Source organism: Camelus dromedarius, chromosome 16, assembly GCF_036321535.1.
Source record: "Camelus dromedarius isolate mCamDro1 chromosome 16, mCamDro1.pat, whole genome shotgun sequence".
Lineage (NCBI taxonomy): Eukaryota > Metazoa > Chordata > Mammalia > Artiodactyla > Camelidae > Camelus > Camelus dromedarius.
In genome coordinates, this window is record NC_087451.1 from 55595998 (window position 1) to 55612340 (window position 16343).

The 16343-nt window shown below is 53.1% G+C and overlaps 1 protein-coding gene across 4 annotated transcripts; it reads left to right on the forward strand.

Moving 5' to 3' along the window:
* Nucleotides 1-4478: 4478 nt before the first annotated feature.
* Nucleotides 4479-13068, forward strand: GRB7 (growth factor receptor bound protein 7). Of its 4 annotated transcripts, none has more exons than XM_064496039.1 (15): nt 4479-4653; nt 8615-8818; nt 8921-9074; nt 9259-9415; nt 9543-9664; nt 9759-9836; nt 10170-10307; nt 10646-10756; nt 10962-11060; nt 11352-11432; nt 11540-11656; nt 11830-11890; nt 12023-12110; nt 12215-12308; nt 12537-13068. In XM_064496039.1, exons 2-15 carry the CDS (start codon nt 8667-8669, stop codon nt 12681-12683), a joined length of 1599 nt encoding a protein of 532 aa, XP_064352109.1. In that variant the 5' UTR covers nt 4479-4653; nt 8615-8666; the 3' UTR covers nt 12684-13068. The 4 variants fall into 4 exon arrangements, with proteins under 4 accessions (XP_064352109.1, XP_010990118.2, XP_064352111.1 ...); XM_010991816.3 differs by lacking the exon at nt 4479-4653 and adding an exon at nt 4829-4921; XM_064496040.1 differs by lacking the exon at nt 4479-4653 and adding an exon at nt 6309-6810.
* The last annotated feature ends 3275 nt before the right edge of the window (nt 13069-16343 follow it).

Consider the following 16343-nt stretch of genomic DNA (forward strand, 5'->3'; position numbering starts at 1 on the left):
CCACTGAGCTATACCCACCTGTCTGATGACGTTTTAAACCACTCCATAGCTATACATGCAGGTGCTTCTGACCCTTAAACTCTAAAATGTAGACACAGAGCTGCCATTCCTCTGCATTAAGGAATCTTAGTCTTTGAGACTCCTCTTCCTCAAGCTCTGTGCTGCCATCAGGTGCACCCAGTTGCTGCACCTCATCCTAGCCTCGCTACAGAACCGGCTTCTTTATTCCCATTTTGCAACTCTGGAAATGGAGGCTGTCTCCCTGCCTTTTCTCTCTCTAGAGTCCCACCATAGTATCCTAATAGGTTACCCACTCTAGCATCCCTTTAAACCATTCTGTTTTAAACAAGTCAGTGATTTATAGAGTTGTGCAACCATCACTACAATCCAGTTACAGAACATTTCCATCAACTTAAAAAAGTCCCACCCGTGTCTTTGCAGTCACTCCAGCTCCCAGCTCCAGCCCTAAGCAACCACTGATCTGCTCTCTGTCTATAAATTTGCCTTTGCTGGATATTTCGCATATATGGAATGATATATGATGTGGTCTTTTGCTTCTGGCTCCTTTCACTCCGTTTAAAGTTTTTGAGATTCATCCTTGCTGTCGCGTGTACCAGTAGTTTGTTCCTTTTTGTTGTTGAGAAATATCCCATTGTATGGATGCATTGTTTTGCTTATCTATTCAATACTAGTTGATGAACATTTGAGTTTCTCATTTGGGGCTTTTTAAATAATGCTGCTATGAATGTTCATGTAAGTGTCTTTGTATGTACGTGTGTTTTCATTTCTCTTGGATAGATTCCTACGAGTGGCATTGCTAGGTCGTATGGTAAGTTTACGCTTAACTTTTTGAGAAACTGCCAAAGTGTTTTTCAAAGTGACTGTACCATTTTGCACTCCTACCAACAATACATGATGGTTTGTTTCCCCATTTCCTTGTCAAAACCTGCTATGTGTCTTTTTCATTATAACCACCCTGATGGGTGTGAGGTGGTATATAATTGTGGCTTTAATTTGCATTTCTCTAACGACTAATGATGTTGAACACCTTTTCATGTGCTTATGAGCCATTCATATATCTTATTTGGAAAAACATCTATTCAAATCTTTTGCTCATTTTTAATTGGATTATTTGTCTCTTCAGTATTGATTTGTAAGAGTTCTTTATATACAGTTGGCCCTTAAACAACACAGGTTTGAACTCCACAGGTCCACTTACATGTGAATTTTTAAAAATAAATATATAATACAGTACTACATGATCCAAGGTTGGTTGAATCTGACGACGTGAAACCATGGATATAGGGGGGAGGGGCTGAATGTAAAGTTATACTGGGGGTTTTCAACCACTTGGGGGTTGGCACCCCTAACTCCTGCATTGTCAAGGGTCAATTGTGTTCTGGATACAAATTCCCTAATTAGATATATATTTGCAAATATTTTCCTCCAGTCTTTCACAAGTTTGTTTTGTTTTGAGTGGGGGTGGGGTAGGTAATTAGGTTTATTTATTTATTTATACTTTTTACTTGATTATTATGATTATTTTTAACGGAGGTACTGGGGATTGAGCCCAGGACCTTGTGCATGCTAAGTATGCATTCTACCGCTGAGCTACACCCTTCCCCCAAAAAGTTTTTTTTTTTTTTAATTTTCTTAATGATGTCATCTGAAGCACAAAATTTTTTAATTTTGGTGAAGTATAATTCACCAGTTTTTTCTTTTGTCATTTGTGCTTTTGTTGTTATATCTGAAATCTCTGCCTAACCCAAGGTTATGAAAGATTTTCTCCCGAAGTTTCTTCCAGAAGTTTTATAGTTTTAGCTCTTACATTTAGGTCTCTGATCTATTTTGAGTTAATTGTACATTGTGGGAGGTAAGGATCTAAATTCATCTTTTGGCATGTGGATATTAAGTTGTCCCAGAACCATTTATCAAAAAGACTGTCATTTCCCCTGTTGAATTGTGTTGGCACCCATGTCAAAAATCAATTGACCAGAAATGTAAGGGTTTATACTTGGATTCTTAATTCTGTTCCACTGATCTATAAATCTATTCATTTTTTTATTTGAAAAAATTTTAGGGTCTTTTTCATGTCTCCATTTTCAAATTTAATCATTTCTTTATTTTAGATAAGACTTCTTTCATCACAATCGCTGACACCCTTTACTGTTGGTTGAGGCTAACGTGTTCTCCATGAGTTCCAAGCTTGAGTATTTTTTTTTTTCTTAAAAAATTTTTTTTTCACTTTTCTCTAGAGGATTTTATTTTTTTCCGTATGAGGTTTTTATTCTTTTTTGTTGTTGTTGTTGTTGTTTCTTTTTTAAGAAACTCAGATACAATTTATACACAGTAATACACATTCTCTTGAGTGTATCTTTTACAATTTTTTTCTTTATATTTTCTGGGTGACTTTTTTTTTTAAGTTTTTTTTTTGGAGGGTGGGGAATTAGGTTTATCTATCTACCTACCTATTTATTTATTTATTGGAGGCAGTACTGGGGATTGAACCCAGGTCCTTGTGCTTGCTAAGCATGCGCTGTACCACTTAAGCTATACCCTTCCCCGAGTATATCTTTCTGTGAGTCCTGACACACACCGTTGTACAGACACCACCATGACCAGGATACACAACAACTTCATTGCCTCCTCACAAGCTCCTCTGCTGTCAGCCTCTCTCCCACCTCTCCAACCCCAGATCTGCTTTCTGTCCTTATAATTCTGCCCCCTCCAGAAAGTCATATAAATGGAATCCTATAGCCCTCAGCCCTCTGGCTTCCCTCTCCAACCTATCCTTCAACATCCAGAGTGATCTTTCCAAAATATAAATCTGTCTGCTCCTCTGTGCCTTTACTTAAGCCTAGATGGACCCCGCAGGGTCTGGCCTCTGCCCCTAGTTTCTGCTGGTCTGGACAGACAGGATGGATGGCTTTTAAACCCGGTTTACAGAAAACCACCTGAGGGCTTGTCAATACCACACATTCCTGGGTCTTGGCCCCAGAGACCAAGATTCAGTACTTGAAGGGCCCAGGGATCTGTTTTTCAGACAAGCCTGGGGAAATCTGGAGGCCTGCTCATAAGCCACACTTTTAGAAACGCAACTGGCAACTGAGTACAAAGCCTTTCCCCACACCTTCCACACCTGCTCAGCGGCACCTGTGTGGCCTCCTTTCCTTCCTTCTCCACCCCAACTCTGCCTCTGCATGCTCTGTCCCCTTTTGCCAAGGGCTTTGGCCCTTGTTCCATCGTCATGAAATGTGTCCCCTCCCATTCCCACCCACCAATCCCAATCTCTTCCCTTCCACAGACAATGTCCCCTCTGCTCAATTGTCATTTCCATGGAGAAGTCTCCCCTAACTCCCTGGGTAAGTCATTCTCCCAGCATAGTTGTTACCTGTCATTTCTCATTATTTGTGTGATTCTTTGATTAACATCAGCCTTCCTGATTGGGCAGCATGAAGATAAGGGTGGAGTCTGTTTTGTGGGTCCCTGTATCCCCAATGTCAAGCATGGGGTTGGGATATAGTAGGTACTTAACAAACATTAGTTGAGTGAATGAAGGAATGATTGAGTGAATTGTCGACCATGTTTTGTACAAGCTGTTCTGTGGCCCAGGTGACCTTGCCCCCTCTCCCACTTCTCTGCTTAGTCCACTCATACTGGTTTTTCCAAGGAAAACCCAGTTTGGAGAAAGTTGATCCTGAAGCCACTCCTCCATGGTCCCCCAGGGCAGACCTCTTATCACCCCTATGAATTGTTTGTTTACTCAACTGTCACCCACTTGGACTGGGAGGTGGCTGCTGCCTTTGATCTCAGCCTTCCAGGCCCTCTCTCCACTCTTGTGTTTGCCTAGTGCTGAAGGAGAGTGCTAAGGGGAGTCCCCTGGCACCTGGCCAGAGCTTTCCCCAAATCTCTTCTCGCACCATGAGACCTTGCCTAACCCCTTCTATTTCAGAAGGAGAAGCTGAGACCCTGGACTTTGCTTAGAAGGGAGGATATATGCTGGTATCCTCTGGGGGGCCAGGGTGCATCCTGGGTGGCCAACCCATGGCTGGAGGTCACGGGGCAGGCCATGTTGCTGGCCACCCCTCTGGCTGGCTTCCCTCTTTCGAAGAGTGTCCTTTGCCCCGGTTGGTAGGACCCAGAGCCGCAGACAGGCCCCCTAAATTGGCCAATGAACAGACCAGGTTTAGGGAGGGCAATGGGGAAGAGTGGACGGGGCTGTTTCCAGGCCCAGGCCCCTGACCTTCCAGTCCCCAGCACCTCCCTCCCAGGTTGTGAGGACTCTAGATCTTTGCTCTTGAGGTTGTTCAGTTCGACTGTCTTTCCCCTGGCACCTACTGCCAGGCTAAGAAGGACAAAAACAATCCTAGGCAGCGCAGTGTCAGGGAGTCCCCGCCCCTCCTCCTGTGCTTCCTCCTCCCAGGCCCCTCCCCCAGGCCCCGCCCCCACCTGCCCAAGATAATTTGTTTCCTTGGGCCAGGAACCTGGACAACAGGGCTCAGCCTCCCCCTACTTCTACGACCAAAGTCGGGAGACCCTCCCACCTGTAGAGAAGAGGGAGAGGATTTGAAGTCAAGTCCACGAATCTGAGGTCCCTAGACAGAACCAGACTTTGGACCCTGTGTCCTACTACTTCTGCTGGGGCTCCTCCAGGTAAGGGGACTGAGATCGGTCCCAGGCGACAACCTGCTCCCACCCCCAGCCGCACCAGGGCCCCAGGCTGCGCCCGTCTCAGGGCCAGGAGCTGGCTGGCTGGCTGCCCAGGTAGGCGGACGGGCAGCTGCCTGGCTCCCCCTCCCCTTCCCCCTTCAGTGATGTCAGGCCAAGGGCGGGGACAGAAGGGGGACAGGTAGTTAAGGGCTTGGCGTCTTCCTCCCTAAACCGGTGGCCCCAGCCAGGTGTACCAACGCCTAGGGTCCAGGTAAGGACCAAAGCAGGCACTTTATCTTGGGGGTGGGTACCGGCAGATCTGTCAATATGGAATGATTCGGCCTCACTTTTTCTTCTCCTCCAGTCTCCCATCCCATCCCTTCTTCACCATCTGCCCTCAGTCTCCCTAATTCTCATTTCCTGTCCTCACAATTCCTTCTGTCCCTCTCTGCACCCACCCCAGCCCCCACCCTGCCCCAACACACACAGACACACACACACACACACAAACACACCAGCCCAAGCAAGATCTCAGATTCTCTTCTGGAGACGCAGCTTTCCCGCTGAAACTAGCCCCTCCCCACATTCCCAGAAAGAGAGCTGGGAGGGGAGTCCTAACATCGAGGGGGCTGCCCCAAGTCTCTTCCTTGCTCAGTCTGACTGGACCCCAGCATGAGTTTCCCGAAGTCTCTTAAAGACAGACGGCTCCGCGAGGGCAGTGAGGTACCCCCAAATTTGGAGGGCAGTAGGAGAGGGATTCTCGAGATTGCTAGAGCTCCGTCTCCTACTCAGGAATCCAGGGTCCTGCCCTCGGATGGGAAGGTGGGGATGAGGCAGGCCCCGGGGTCCCTCCTGGCTTCAGAAAGAAGTGGTCTTGGTAGGTTGGAGGGCTTGACGGTGAAGGGTCTGCAGCGCAGTGGGGCCTGGGGAGTGTGTGTGCTGGAGGGCAGAGTGCTTTGTCTGTCTGAATAGGCAGGGGAAAGACCAGGTCTGGGTCTCCTTGGCACGTTGAGGATGGAGAATGCACCTGCCCGCCATTGTCAGGCCTTCCTACCCCACTGCCCCTCAGTGCCCCGCCTTGGTCTGCCGATCATGGACTCTGCTCTCCCCTCTTCCCCCAATATCCTGCTGGGGGGGGGGGGGCCTGTGAAGGCAAGCAGCCTGTAATAATTAACTCCACAGACACTCTAGCATTCTTCCGAAATTAAACTTTAAAAGAGCTGCCCCCCTTACTCCCATTGGGCGTTTTTACCCTAGTGAGGGTGTGGGCGGGGCCTCAGGGTCCTGGGCCCTCCCCCCAACTCAGGGTCACCTAGGGGTTTCCCGCCTCCTCACCTGGGCCCTCACCCCAAGAGCTCCCCCCAGGTAAAGCCTTCCCCACTACAGTCAATCCCGATGGGGGCGGGGCGTGGGATCCTGGGCCAGGCGGGGGCCTTCCCGCCACCTCCAGGCCTCTGCTCTTCCAGCCCCTCCCCCGCCCCTGGGAGGCACCGAAGGTGGCCTTGTTTTCTACGCTGGGCCCTGCCTCCCGCCCAGGCTGGCCAGGTGGGGCCCGATTCAGGAAGTAAACAAGGAGGCAGGAGGCCGGGAGGGCGGGAAGGAGGGGTGGGGCAGGAGCCGCCCGGGCCGGAGAGGCTACTGGGGAAGACGCAGCTAGGAGTCAGACTGATTTGAGGGGTCGCTTTCTTCAATATAACCTTCCCAGGGCCCCAGTTTGAAAGATTCAGGTCTCCTGGGGTGGAAGTGGGGGAGCTGCCCAGGCCCTACAGCTAGGACCGAGTAGGACCCTCATTTCTTTTGTCCTGACTGCCCCACTCCTGGCTTGCCCTTAGAAGGGTCTGGAGAACCAAGTGAAGGGATGTGAAGTCTAAACCTCTCTTGAGTCAGCCCTCCCACCCACAGAGGCCAGACTCCAATCCGATTTAAATCTCCCCTTCCTCTTCCAAACCTCTGATTCCTCCTCTCTCTGGGATGGGGGAGGACCCAGACCACCCCACTATTGGCTTCCAGATTCCTGGAGGGGGTAGCCCCTGCAACCCCTCCCCTAATTCTCCCTGGAATGAAGTCACGGGGCGGTTTGCCAGGGGTTAGACAGCGGCTGGGAGTGGGGCCTTGTGTTTGGGTGTTGATGCGCTGGTGACTGACTATTGATGTTCGATGGTAGGTGTGTCTTCCCCTTCCTGGCGGGACCCTGAGCCCCCTCCCTGGTTCTGCCACCTGGCCTTTCTCTGTCTGATCTATGTCTTGACTTTCCACTCCTGCTCCTGAGTACACCTCTGGCCAGGACACCCAGGAGGGTGACTTAGGAGGACCGTCATCCCCCCGGGGTGATGTGGATGAATCCCTTGGACCAGCTGAGCCCTGGGTGTTAAGGCTGGAAGGAAAGTCTAGAGGGCCCCAGACAGGAGAGGGAACACTGCATGTTTCTTGGGTTATTTTGCATGAGCAAGTGAGGGGCATCCCTGAAAGGTCAGCTCCACTCCAGATGGGCTTCTGAATCCAGGCCGGGCCTTTCTTCTCTCCTTCCTGGGTGAGGGGCCTCCTGGGCTGGGTGGTGACTACCAGACTGGGCCCCATTGCAGGTCCCACCTGGACTGCTGGAGTGGGAGGTAGGCCAAGGGGGCGGGGAGGAGGAGATGATGTCAGAGGAGCCTCCAGCCCACATCCTCCTCGCCCATCCTGGTCCCAGCCCTCCCCTATTCCTCCCAGGCCTAGGTTGGGGGCAGGAGTAGAGGTGGGGTGGGTAGAAGCAGGGTTGTTTGTGTTTCTCCTAAGCCAGGAAGTTGTGCTGATGAGTCAAGGTTGAATGGAGAGCCCCAGGCAGTGCTGTCCCGCCCCACCCTGACTCACCTGTCCCCCAAATCTCCTAAAGCCCTCACTTAAGGGTCGGGGACCTGCCTCATCCTGGGGTGAGGGGGTCAATCCCAGGTGCCTGAGGCAACTGAACTGCACTGGCCCAGTGTCTGGAGAGCCAGCAGGAGGCTGAACAGAGTTCTCCTAGGGCCTCCCAGATTTCAGCTCAGCAAAAAGGGTCTTGGTTTCTGTGGAGGAGGGGTACGCAGGGCCTCTGTCTTTGCCCCATCTCTTTTATCCTTACTCGTCCTGGATGCCTGTGTACCACCTATGTGTGATAAGACATGGGCCAGCCCTGGCCTTGCCTGGGATGTCCGCGTGTCTTCAGACCAGTGGGTGGATAAGACAGGTGCACAGTCATTGGCACAGGGGCCCCAGCCCAGTGCCGAGAGGGAGCCCTTCAGACTGACTGTGGAAAATCCAGGAAGGCTTCTTAGAGGAAGTAGCTCTGGCATGGAGGCCTCAAGAAAGCTGGGCGGATGAAGGGCCTGGGGGAGGCACACAAGTTTTAGGGGCTGCCAGGGAAAAGGCCCCCAGGCTAGCCCTCTCCCTCCCACCGCAGCTGAGCCTGCCTCCTGCCCTCCTGTTTCCTGTCCTTCCCCACCTCCTTCTCCCCTTCTGGGCGTCACTCAGCACTTGGGCAGGCGTTGCCACAACAGGCGCTGGCAACCAGGTCTGGCAATGAAACGCTGGAAAAACCCGGGGCAGAGCCCAGGAGTGAGTCCCCCAAGCTCGGAAATGGAGGGGTGACACTAAGTCCCAAGCCCCAGACCTGCTGGGGGTTGTGGAGTCTGTTGCTGCTGCCTGGCTTGGGACCCTCATAGCCCTTCTCCTCGGCAACTTGAGGCTCAGGAAGAGGCTAAGGCTAAGATTGGATCTGGAGTCCACACACCGGGTCCCACTCCCTGGCTCACCTCTGATGGGATGAGAATGCTTCTTTCTCAGGGGCTCAGGGCCCCCTTTTGTAAAAAGCGCTCATGCTACCCTTCCCCAGAGGCCCCAGGGAACTCCAGGTAGAGGGGGAGCAATGAGGTGCTGTGTAAACTCTGAGGGGCATCTTGATAGCAAGATGAAGTCAGGAGGTCCTGGTCTTCTTGGCCCCTCTCCCCAGGACAAGGGCACAGGAGCAGCTGTGTGCCCCACCGTCTTCTCCCTCAGATGTCATGGAGCTGGGTCTGTCTCCACCTCATCTCAGCAGCTCCCCGGAAGACCTGTACCTGGCCCCTGGGACCCCTCCTGGGACTCCCCCGCCTCCCGATGTCCCCCTGTCTGGGGAGGTGAAAAGGTCCCAGCCTCTGCCCATTCCGACCGGCAGGTAAAATGGGGTGATGGCTGAGGAAGGCTGCGGGGATCTGTCAGCACTGGGTGACACACAGAGTCTTTTAGTCAACTCCTCCCCTCTCCCCTTCACCCCCAGGAAACTTCTTCGTGAGGAGGAGCTGCGGTCAACCTCCCTACCCTCCATCCCCAACCCCTTTCCTGAGCTCTGCAGTCCTCCTTCACAGACCCCCATTCTTGGGGGGCCCTCCTGTGCAAGGGGGCTGCTCCCTAGAGACACCAGCTGTCCTCACGTGAGTTGTCCTGGGAAAGGGAAGGCAGGGAGCATGAGGTGCTATGGGATGGGGTGGACACTGTGCCACTTTGGAGGAGGTGGGGGGTTTGGACCTCAGGGGTCCCTGAGGGTAGAGCACGTGGGGAAGGGGAAAGAACCACCCTTTGCCCTTCCTCGAGTCATCTGCCGCTCCTGGGGTGCAGGTCATAAAGGTGTACAGCGAAGATGGGGCATGCCGGTCAGTGGAGGTGGCGGCGGGAGCCACAGCTCGCTACGTGTGTGACATGCTGGTGCAGCGATCTCACTCCCTGAGTGATGAGAACTGGGGGCTGGTGGAGTGCCACCCCCATCTAGCACTGGGTGAGCTGGGGTGCAGGGGCGCTGCCTGGACCAGGAGGCAATGCTTCACACCTTGGGCTAGGCAGGTGGCTCATCCCGGAGGCCTGGCTGGTCTCCATTGACCCCTGTTTCTTGCCCTTGATCCCAGAGCGGGGCTTGGAGGACCATGAGTCGGTGGTGGAGGTGCAGGCTGCCTGGCCCATTGGAGGAGACAGCCGCTTCGTCTTCCGGAAAAACTTCGCCAAGTACGAGCTATTCAAGAGCACCCCGGTGAGTATGTGCTATTGGGGGGAGCTGGGCGCTGGGACACCTGATCCCCTTCCTGGATCCTCAGCCCCTGACTCCTGACTCCTTTTCCCTTCAGCACTCCCTGTTCCCAGAAAAGATGGTCTCCAGCTGTCTGGATACACACACGGGCATATCCCACGAGGACCTCATCCAGGTGAGGGGACATCCCATTTCATGGTATATCAGTGGTTCCCCAGGATTGCTCATTGCTTCTTGGCCCTTAAGCCTGTGCCTTTCATCTGTGGGCTGGAACACCCAGCACAGCTCTAAGTGACTATGGACAAGTCACTTTTCCTGCCTGAGCATCAGTTTCTTCGTCTGTTAAATGGAGACAATAAATGCATGTGGAGCCCCTCCTGCCGTAAAGGCAGGCCCTGGGAAGGCCTGTGTGTGTGTGTGTGTGTGTGTGTGTGTGTCTGTGTGTCTGTGTGTCTGTGTATTTCAGGGGCACCTGCAGGCCTCTCACCCTGTTCCCCTCTGGCCTCAGAACTTCCTGAATGCAGGCAGCTTCCCAGAGATCCAGGGCTTCCTGCAGCTGCGGGGATCAGGACGCAAGCTTTGGAAACGTTTCTTCTGCTTCCTCCGCCGATCTGGCCTGTATTACTCCACAAAGGGCACCTCCAAGGTGAGGTCTTGAGGGTGACGGCCCCAGCCCCTCAGATACCCCACCCCTGGTCCTTCTAGGAGCTGCCCCTTCCCTGTTACAACTCTTGGTCCTTTCACGCCCTAGGCCCTGAGCCCCTCAGCTGCTCCTCTTTCCCTCCCAACTTACCAGCCCCCAGAGGTAGCAGTGGGAGAGGCAGGTGAACTGAGTTCAAGTCCTGGCTCTACTTGTATTTGCTATGTGACCTGGGGTACTTCTCTGCCCTCTCTGGGACTGAACTCTCCTCAGCTGGCTTAGTGGGGTGGTCATAAGGGGGCAGGGTCTGTCTGTACTAAGTCCTGCTCACTCATGCTGTGCAGGACCCGCGGCACCTGCAGTATGTAGCAGATGTGAACGAATCCAACGTGTATGTGGTGACTCAGGGCCGCAAGCTCTATGGGATGCCCACGGACTTCGGCTTCTGCATCAAGGTGAAGACCCTGGCCTGGCCTGGCCTGGCCTGGGAGAGAGCGGGAGCCACTCAGTCCCCAGGATCCTTCCTGGGGCTTCTGAGCTCCCTCTGGGACCCCCAGACTCCTCTTCCTGCACCCTGCCCAGCCCCACGGAGGCGGGAGATGGGAGACAATATCTGGTCTTAAGGCAGATATGGGACCAGCCAGTTTCCTCTCCTCACAGCCAAATAAGCTTCGAAATGGCCACAAGGGGCTTCGCGTCTTCTGCAGTGAGGATGAGCAGAGCCGCACCTGCTGGTTGGCTGCCTTCCGCCTCTTCAAGGTGAGGTCCTGGCACTGACATGGGAGAGCGGGCCGCGCCCTTGGGATGCCTGGCATGAGGGAGGAGTTGTAGCTCTGCCCTCAGGAAGTCTCCAGAATGAGGGGGCATCACAGCCTTGCTCTCTCGGAATCCTGGGTCCAAGGCTGGAGTCACAGCTTTGGCTTCAGGAAGTCCCTTATCTAGGGGCAGAGATGTAGCCTTGCTCTTGGGGTGTTCTGGTCGGGAATGGGGGTGGGGGTGTCACAGCCCAGCCCCCAGTACCTGTTTGACCTCCAGCTCTCTTTCTCTCAGTACGGGGTGCAGCTGTATAAGAATTATCAGCAGGCACAGTGCCGCCACCTGCGCCCACCCTGCGTGGGCTCCCCGCCCTTGGTGAGTGTGCACAGGGGTGTTAGCTGGGGGCAGGCACCCAGGCCCCGAGCCAGGGATACTTGGGTCCTGTTCTGACCCCTCCCCTCCCCATCCTATCCCGCCTGCAGAGGAGCGTCTCAGACAACACCCTGGTGGCCATGGACTTCTCTGGCCATGCCGGGCGTGTCATCGAGAACCCCCGGGAGGCTCTGAGCGCAGCCCTGGAGGAGGCCCAGGCCTGGAGGGTGAGGGGTCTGCGTTCATCTGCATGTTTGTCCTGTGGGGTTTCCATGGCATGGGAAGAAGAAAGACAGGGGTGAGGGGAGTCCCCTGGCTGCAGAAAGAGGGTCAGTATTCTTGAGGGACTGGTATTACCCCAGCCACGCCCTGACCTCTCGTGTCCCCCACTGCTCTGCAGAAGAAGACGAACCACCGTCTCAGCCTGCCCACCCCAAGCTCAGGCACGAGCCTCAGTGCAGGTGGGTGAGAGTCCTGCACTGGGTCCCCAGGGGTGGGGGCTGCCGTGGCTTCCCTGAGCACTCCTGGCAGGGGTGGTTAGTATGAGGGTCGCCAGCCCCGTGTGACCGCCCATCTGCCTCCCCTCACCCCAGCCATCCACCGCACCCAACCCTGGTTTCATGGACGCATTTCCCGAGAGGAGAGCCAGCGGCTCATCAGGCAGCAGGGCCTGGTAGACGGGTAAGGGGCAGGGCTGGGCAGGGCAACAGAGCCAGGGATAAGAGAGACCTGGGTCAAGGTGGCAGCTGTGTGTCCTTAAGTGATGTGGCCCTGTCTCCTGGCAGCCTCTTCCTGGTCCGAGAGAGTCAGCGGAACCCACAAGGCTTTGTCCTCTCTTTGTGCCACATGCAGAAAGTCAAACATTACCTCATCCTGCCGGTGAGTAGTCCCAGGTTCCTGCCATGGAGACCCAGGGCTCCCAGCAACCCATCCTCATGAGGCCCCCTCAAGAAGCATCCCCTCGCCCCTGGCCCCTGGTGTGTCTGGGGTCTCCCGCTCTTTCCTTTCTCCCGCACAAGCAATGGGGACCTCAGCCCTGGCCCTGGAAGGAGCCCCTCGCGCCTCGTGCCCCTCCCTGACCTTCCACCCGCTATGGCCACATCCCAGAGCGAGGAGGAGGGTCGCCTTTACTTCAGCATGGACGAGGGCCAGACCCGCTTCACCGACCTGCTGCAGCTCGTGGAGTTCCACCAGCTGAACCGCGGCATCCTGCCGTGCCTGCTGCGCCACTGCTGCACCCGCGTGGCCCTCTGACCAGCACACAGCGGCCCGCGCCTCAGCCCCCTCCAGGCGGCCCGCCGCCCCCTCGGCTCGCAGTCTGGACTCCGACGGCGCTGAAGGTGGGGACACGATCATCGTGAAGGACCGGGGGCTCCCCCACTCCGGTTTTCTCCCCTGCTCCTTTGCCTGCCTCAGGCAGAAAGTGCTCCCCGCCCAGGCCACCCTTAACTTCTGAAGGGAAGGCCCTTGGGTGGCCCCCTCCCCTTCACGGAGCTCCTGGGCACTGCTCTGGGGCGGGGCATTATGGGAGAAATGGGGGCAGCCCAGGTGGTCTTTACGCCCCACACTTCGTACAGACTGCAAGGCCAGTTGACCTTCTCTGTTTTATACTAGTGACAATAAAGATTATTTTTTGGTACACTTGTGAGTTCTGTCTGGCAAGACCTGGCTGGCTGGGGTAGAAACGGGGAGGCCTCAAGAATGTGTCAGAGTGATTGAGGGTACACACCAGTCAGCCTGGATGTTTCTTGAGGTGCCGTAGGTCATCTGAGAGTCTCCAGTGCCCAGCATGGAACTGGGTGTCCAAGAATTGCTTGTTGAATGAGTGAATGGACAAGGGATTGTCATCCAGGTGAGATTTTCTGTCAGGACTTCAAGTTATGGGGATCCCTCTAACAGGGCCTGGGAGTTGGAGATGGGTCAGACAGCATCCGTAGCCTCAGCAAGTCCTGGGCTGCCTGGTGGGATAATGAGACAAACACAGTTATGTGTCCTCCAGCACCAGCAAGTCACACAATGGCTTTGTTACCTTACCTCCCGCAGGTCCCTGTGCAGCACCCCTGCCTCAACCCCTCTCCCTCCTCCCCAACCCCAGATCTGCCTTCTGTCCTTACCGTTATTTCTACCCCCTCCAGAAAGCCATTGTGGAATCCCACAGCATTCAGCCCTCTGAGCCTGGCTTTTCTTCCCAGTCTGGCCTTCAACATCCAGAGGGATCTTTCCAAAATATCAATCTGCCTGCTCTCCCAGGCCTTCACTTAAGTGCAGATAGACCCTGCTGGTTCTGGCCTCTGCCCACCGCCCATACCAGTCTGTTTTTATCTAGGAGTTTTATGGTTTTAGCTCTTAGATGATGGGGGAGCTTTATAAGAAAGGTATTGGATTAGCAACTCCTGAACCTGCTGCTCAGCCTTCAAATCACAAAGAGATAGGCTCTCCCTCCAGACACATGAATCCCACGAGGCATTGTTTTTGTCATGAATTGAAACCCCCTGGACTCAAGTATTTGTTTGTTGGAAATATCAGGAACAGAGGAACATGGGATACAATACACATGGGGATACAATTACCAAAATCCAGAGTGGGAAACTATAGAACAGATAACCCAGTTTCTTCAACAACAACAAAAATTCCAAGAAAAAAGAGGGCGATTCTCTCGATTTCAAGACATTTAGACATGTATCAGCCAGATATAACACGTTGACCTATTTGATTTAAATCCAAACTAATGAACTATAAAAAAAATTCATGAGTTAGGCATAGAACACAAACTTGTGGTTGCCAGGGGGAGAGGGGGATGGGAAGGGACAAACTGGGAGTTCAAAATTGGTAGATTCTGACAGATATATATAGAATAGATAAACAAGATTATATTGTATAGCACAGAGAAATATATACAAGATCTTGTGGTAGCTCACGGTGAAAAAGAATGTGACAATGAATATATGTATGTTCATGTACAACTGAAAAATTGTGCTCTACGCTGGAAATTGACATGACATTGTAAACTGACTATAACTCAATAAAATAGAATTTAAAAAAAATTCATGAGCAATGAGGGAAATCTGAACTCTGATGAGATATTCAATAATATGACGGAATTAAGGTCAATTTAAATTTTAAGGGGTGATAGTAGTGTGGTTATGGCTTTTTAAAAAAGTCTTTACTTTTTAGGGGAGGCTATAGTTCAGTGGTAGAGTGTGTGTGTAGCATGCACAAGGTCCTGGGTTCAATCCTCAGGACCTTTGTTAATAAATTAAAAAAAAAAAAAAAACCTTAACCTAATTAACTCCCCCTCATAAAAAGTTTAAAAAATTAAATAAAAATTTAAAAAATTATCTCCCCTCCCCCCAAACCCCCCCCAAACAAATTTAAAAAGTCTTTACTTTTAAGAGATTCATTCTGAAGTATTTATGGGTAAAATGATGTCTCAGCTTTGCTTTTAAAATAACCCCCCCCCAAAAAAATAAAATAAAATAACCCAGAGGTGAGGGGGAGTGTGAGTATAGTCATGGGTTGACCGTGACTTGATGTTTGAAGCTGGGTAATGGGTTCATGAGGATTGATTACATTACTCTCCAATTTTGTATAAGCTTGAAAATTCTATAATAAAAATTTAAAAAATGTAATGGAGACTGTCTCCCCAAATCTTTGAGATTGGTTGGACATGAGGTGGTGGGATCTGGTTTTGTGGGCAAGGAAATGGGTGAGTCAGTGGGGAGACTGGCCCCAATCAGTGGGAGAGCCAGGATTTCAACCCAGGTCTGTGCTGTTTGGCGACCCCTGCCTGGCTGACTTCCAGGCAGAATTCCTAAGTGGCCTGTAGGGGGTCGTCCCCTGGAGAGCCCACCCCTTCTCTGCAGCCCTGGTCTCTGGCTGGGGGTAAAGTGGGGAGGTAGTGGCCCTGAGGTGACCTTGAGAAGGACCAGCCACCATAGCCAGCCCTTGGGCCAGGTTTGGTAGCCCTGGCAGCCACTCGGGTCCGAGGCACCCCCAGCCTTGGCTAATCCCAGGCTGGAGAGCCAGGTCTGTCAGACAGAGGTGGGCAGAAAGGCCTCCTCCATCCTCAGCCTGAAACTTACTGGGAATTTTCCCTGAAGGATTTACTGCAGCCCAGGCGTGAGAGAGGTGCAGATTTTGTTTCTTTTTAGCAGGACCTGGGGAGGCAGGGACAGGGTAGCCGGCTGCCTGCTACCTGCCACCACCTGCCACAGTTCTCAGAACCATCCCATCAATGGCTGTTCCTTGGGCCCAAGCTGGCTGGTGCTGGCTGTGTGGCTGGCCACGGATGCCCAGGGCCACTTCCGAAGCATGGATCCTGGGGGTCCAGGCTGGGTTGAGAGTACAGGGGTCAGAATGAGTCACCTCTTAAGCATATCCAGGGATTTAGGCTGCCCAAACACACACCCACACACCCACACACCCACACACACTCAAACCCAGGATACAGTGTCCCCTCACTGCCTGAGGTACCGGGCAGGGGACCAAGCTTTTCTGTCAGTTAGCTAACTGGAGTATGTGAGACAGATACCATTCCCATTTTATAAGTGGCAAATTGAGGTTCAAAGAGTTCCCCACTGAGGTCTGACATGGAGTTAGGAACACAGGTCAGACTCAGCCCATCTTCCAGGTGGTGAAAACAGCCCTTTCCCGCTCTGTCCTGTCCTTTGTTCTCTGTCCTCACCCTTCTCAGTGCTGGACACTATGAGGGACCTGGGGGCCTTTAGAGGTAGCAGCTGGCTCAGCCCTGAGCAGAGTAGCAGAGTACTGGAAATCGGCAGCTAGACTTCCTCAGCTTTGAGGATGCAACGTGACCCACAGAGGCCAGACAGCAGAAGGGACTGCCAAGGATAGCTACTGCTGGCTAGTGGGGGCTTGTGGTTATGAGGAAATCTGGACTGGTGGGAGGGAGGC

Bases quoted from the DNA above. Each gene is read 5' to 3' on its own strand.
- GRB7 (XM_064496039.1), top strand. From the start codon at position 8,667: ATGGAGCTGGGTCTGTCTCCACCTCATCTCAGCAGCTCCCCGGAAGAC. The intron at 9,665-9,758 runs GTGAGTATGTGC...TTTTCCCTTCAG, and splicing joins AGCTATTCAAGAGCACCCCG to CACTCCCTGTTCCCAGAAAA. The intron at 9,837-10,169 runs GTGAGGGGACAT...CTCTGGCCTCAG, and splicing joins CCCACGAGGACCTCATCCAG to AACTTCCTGAATGCAGGCAG.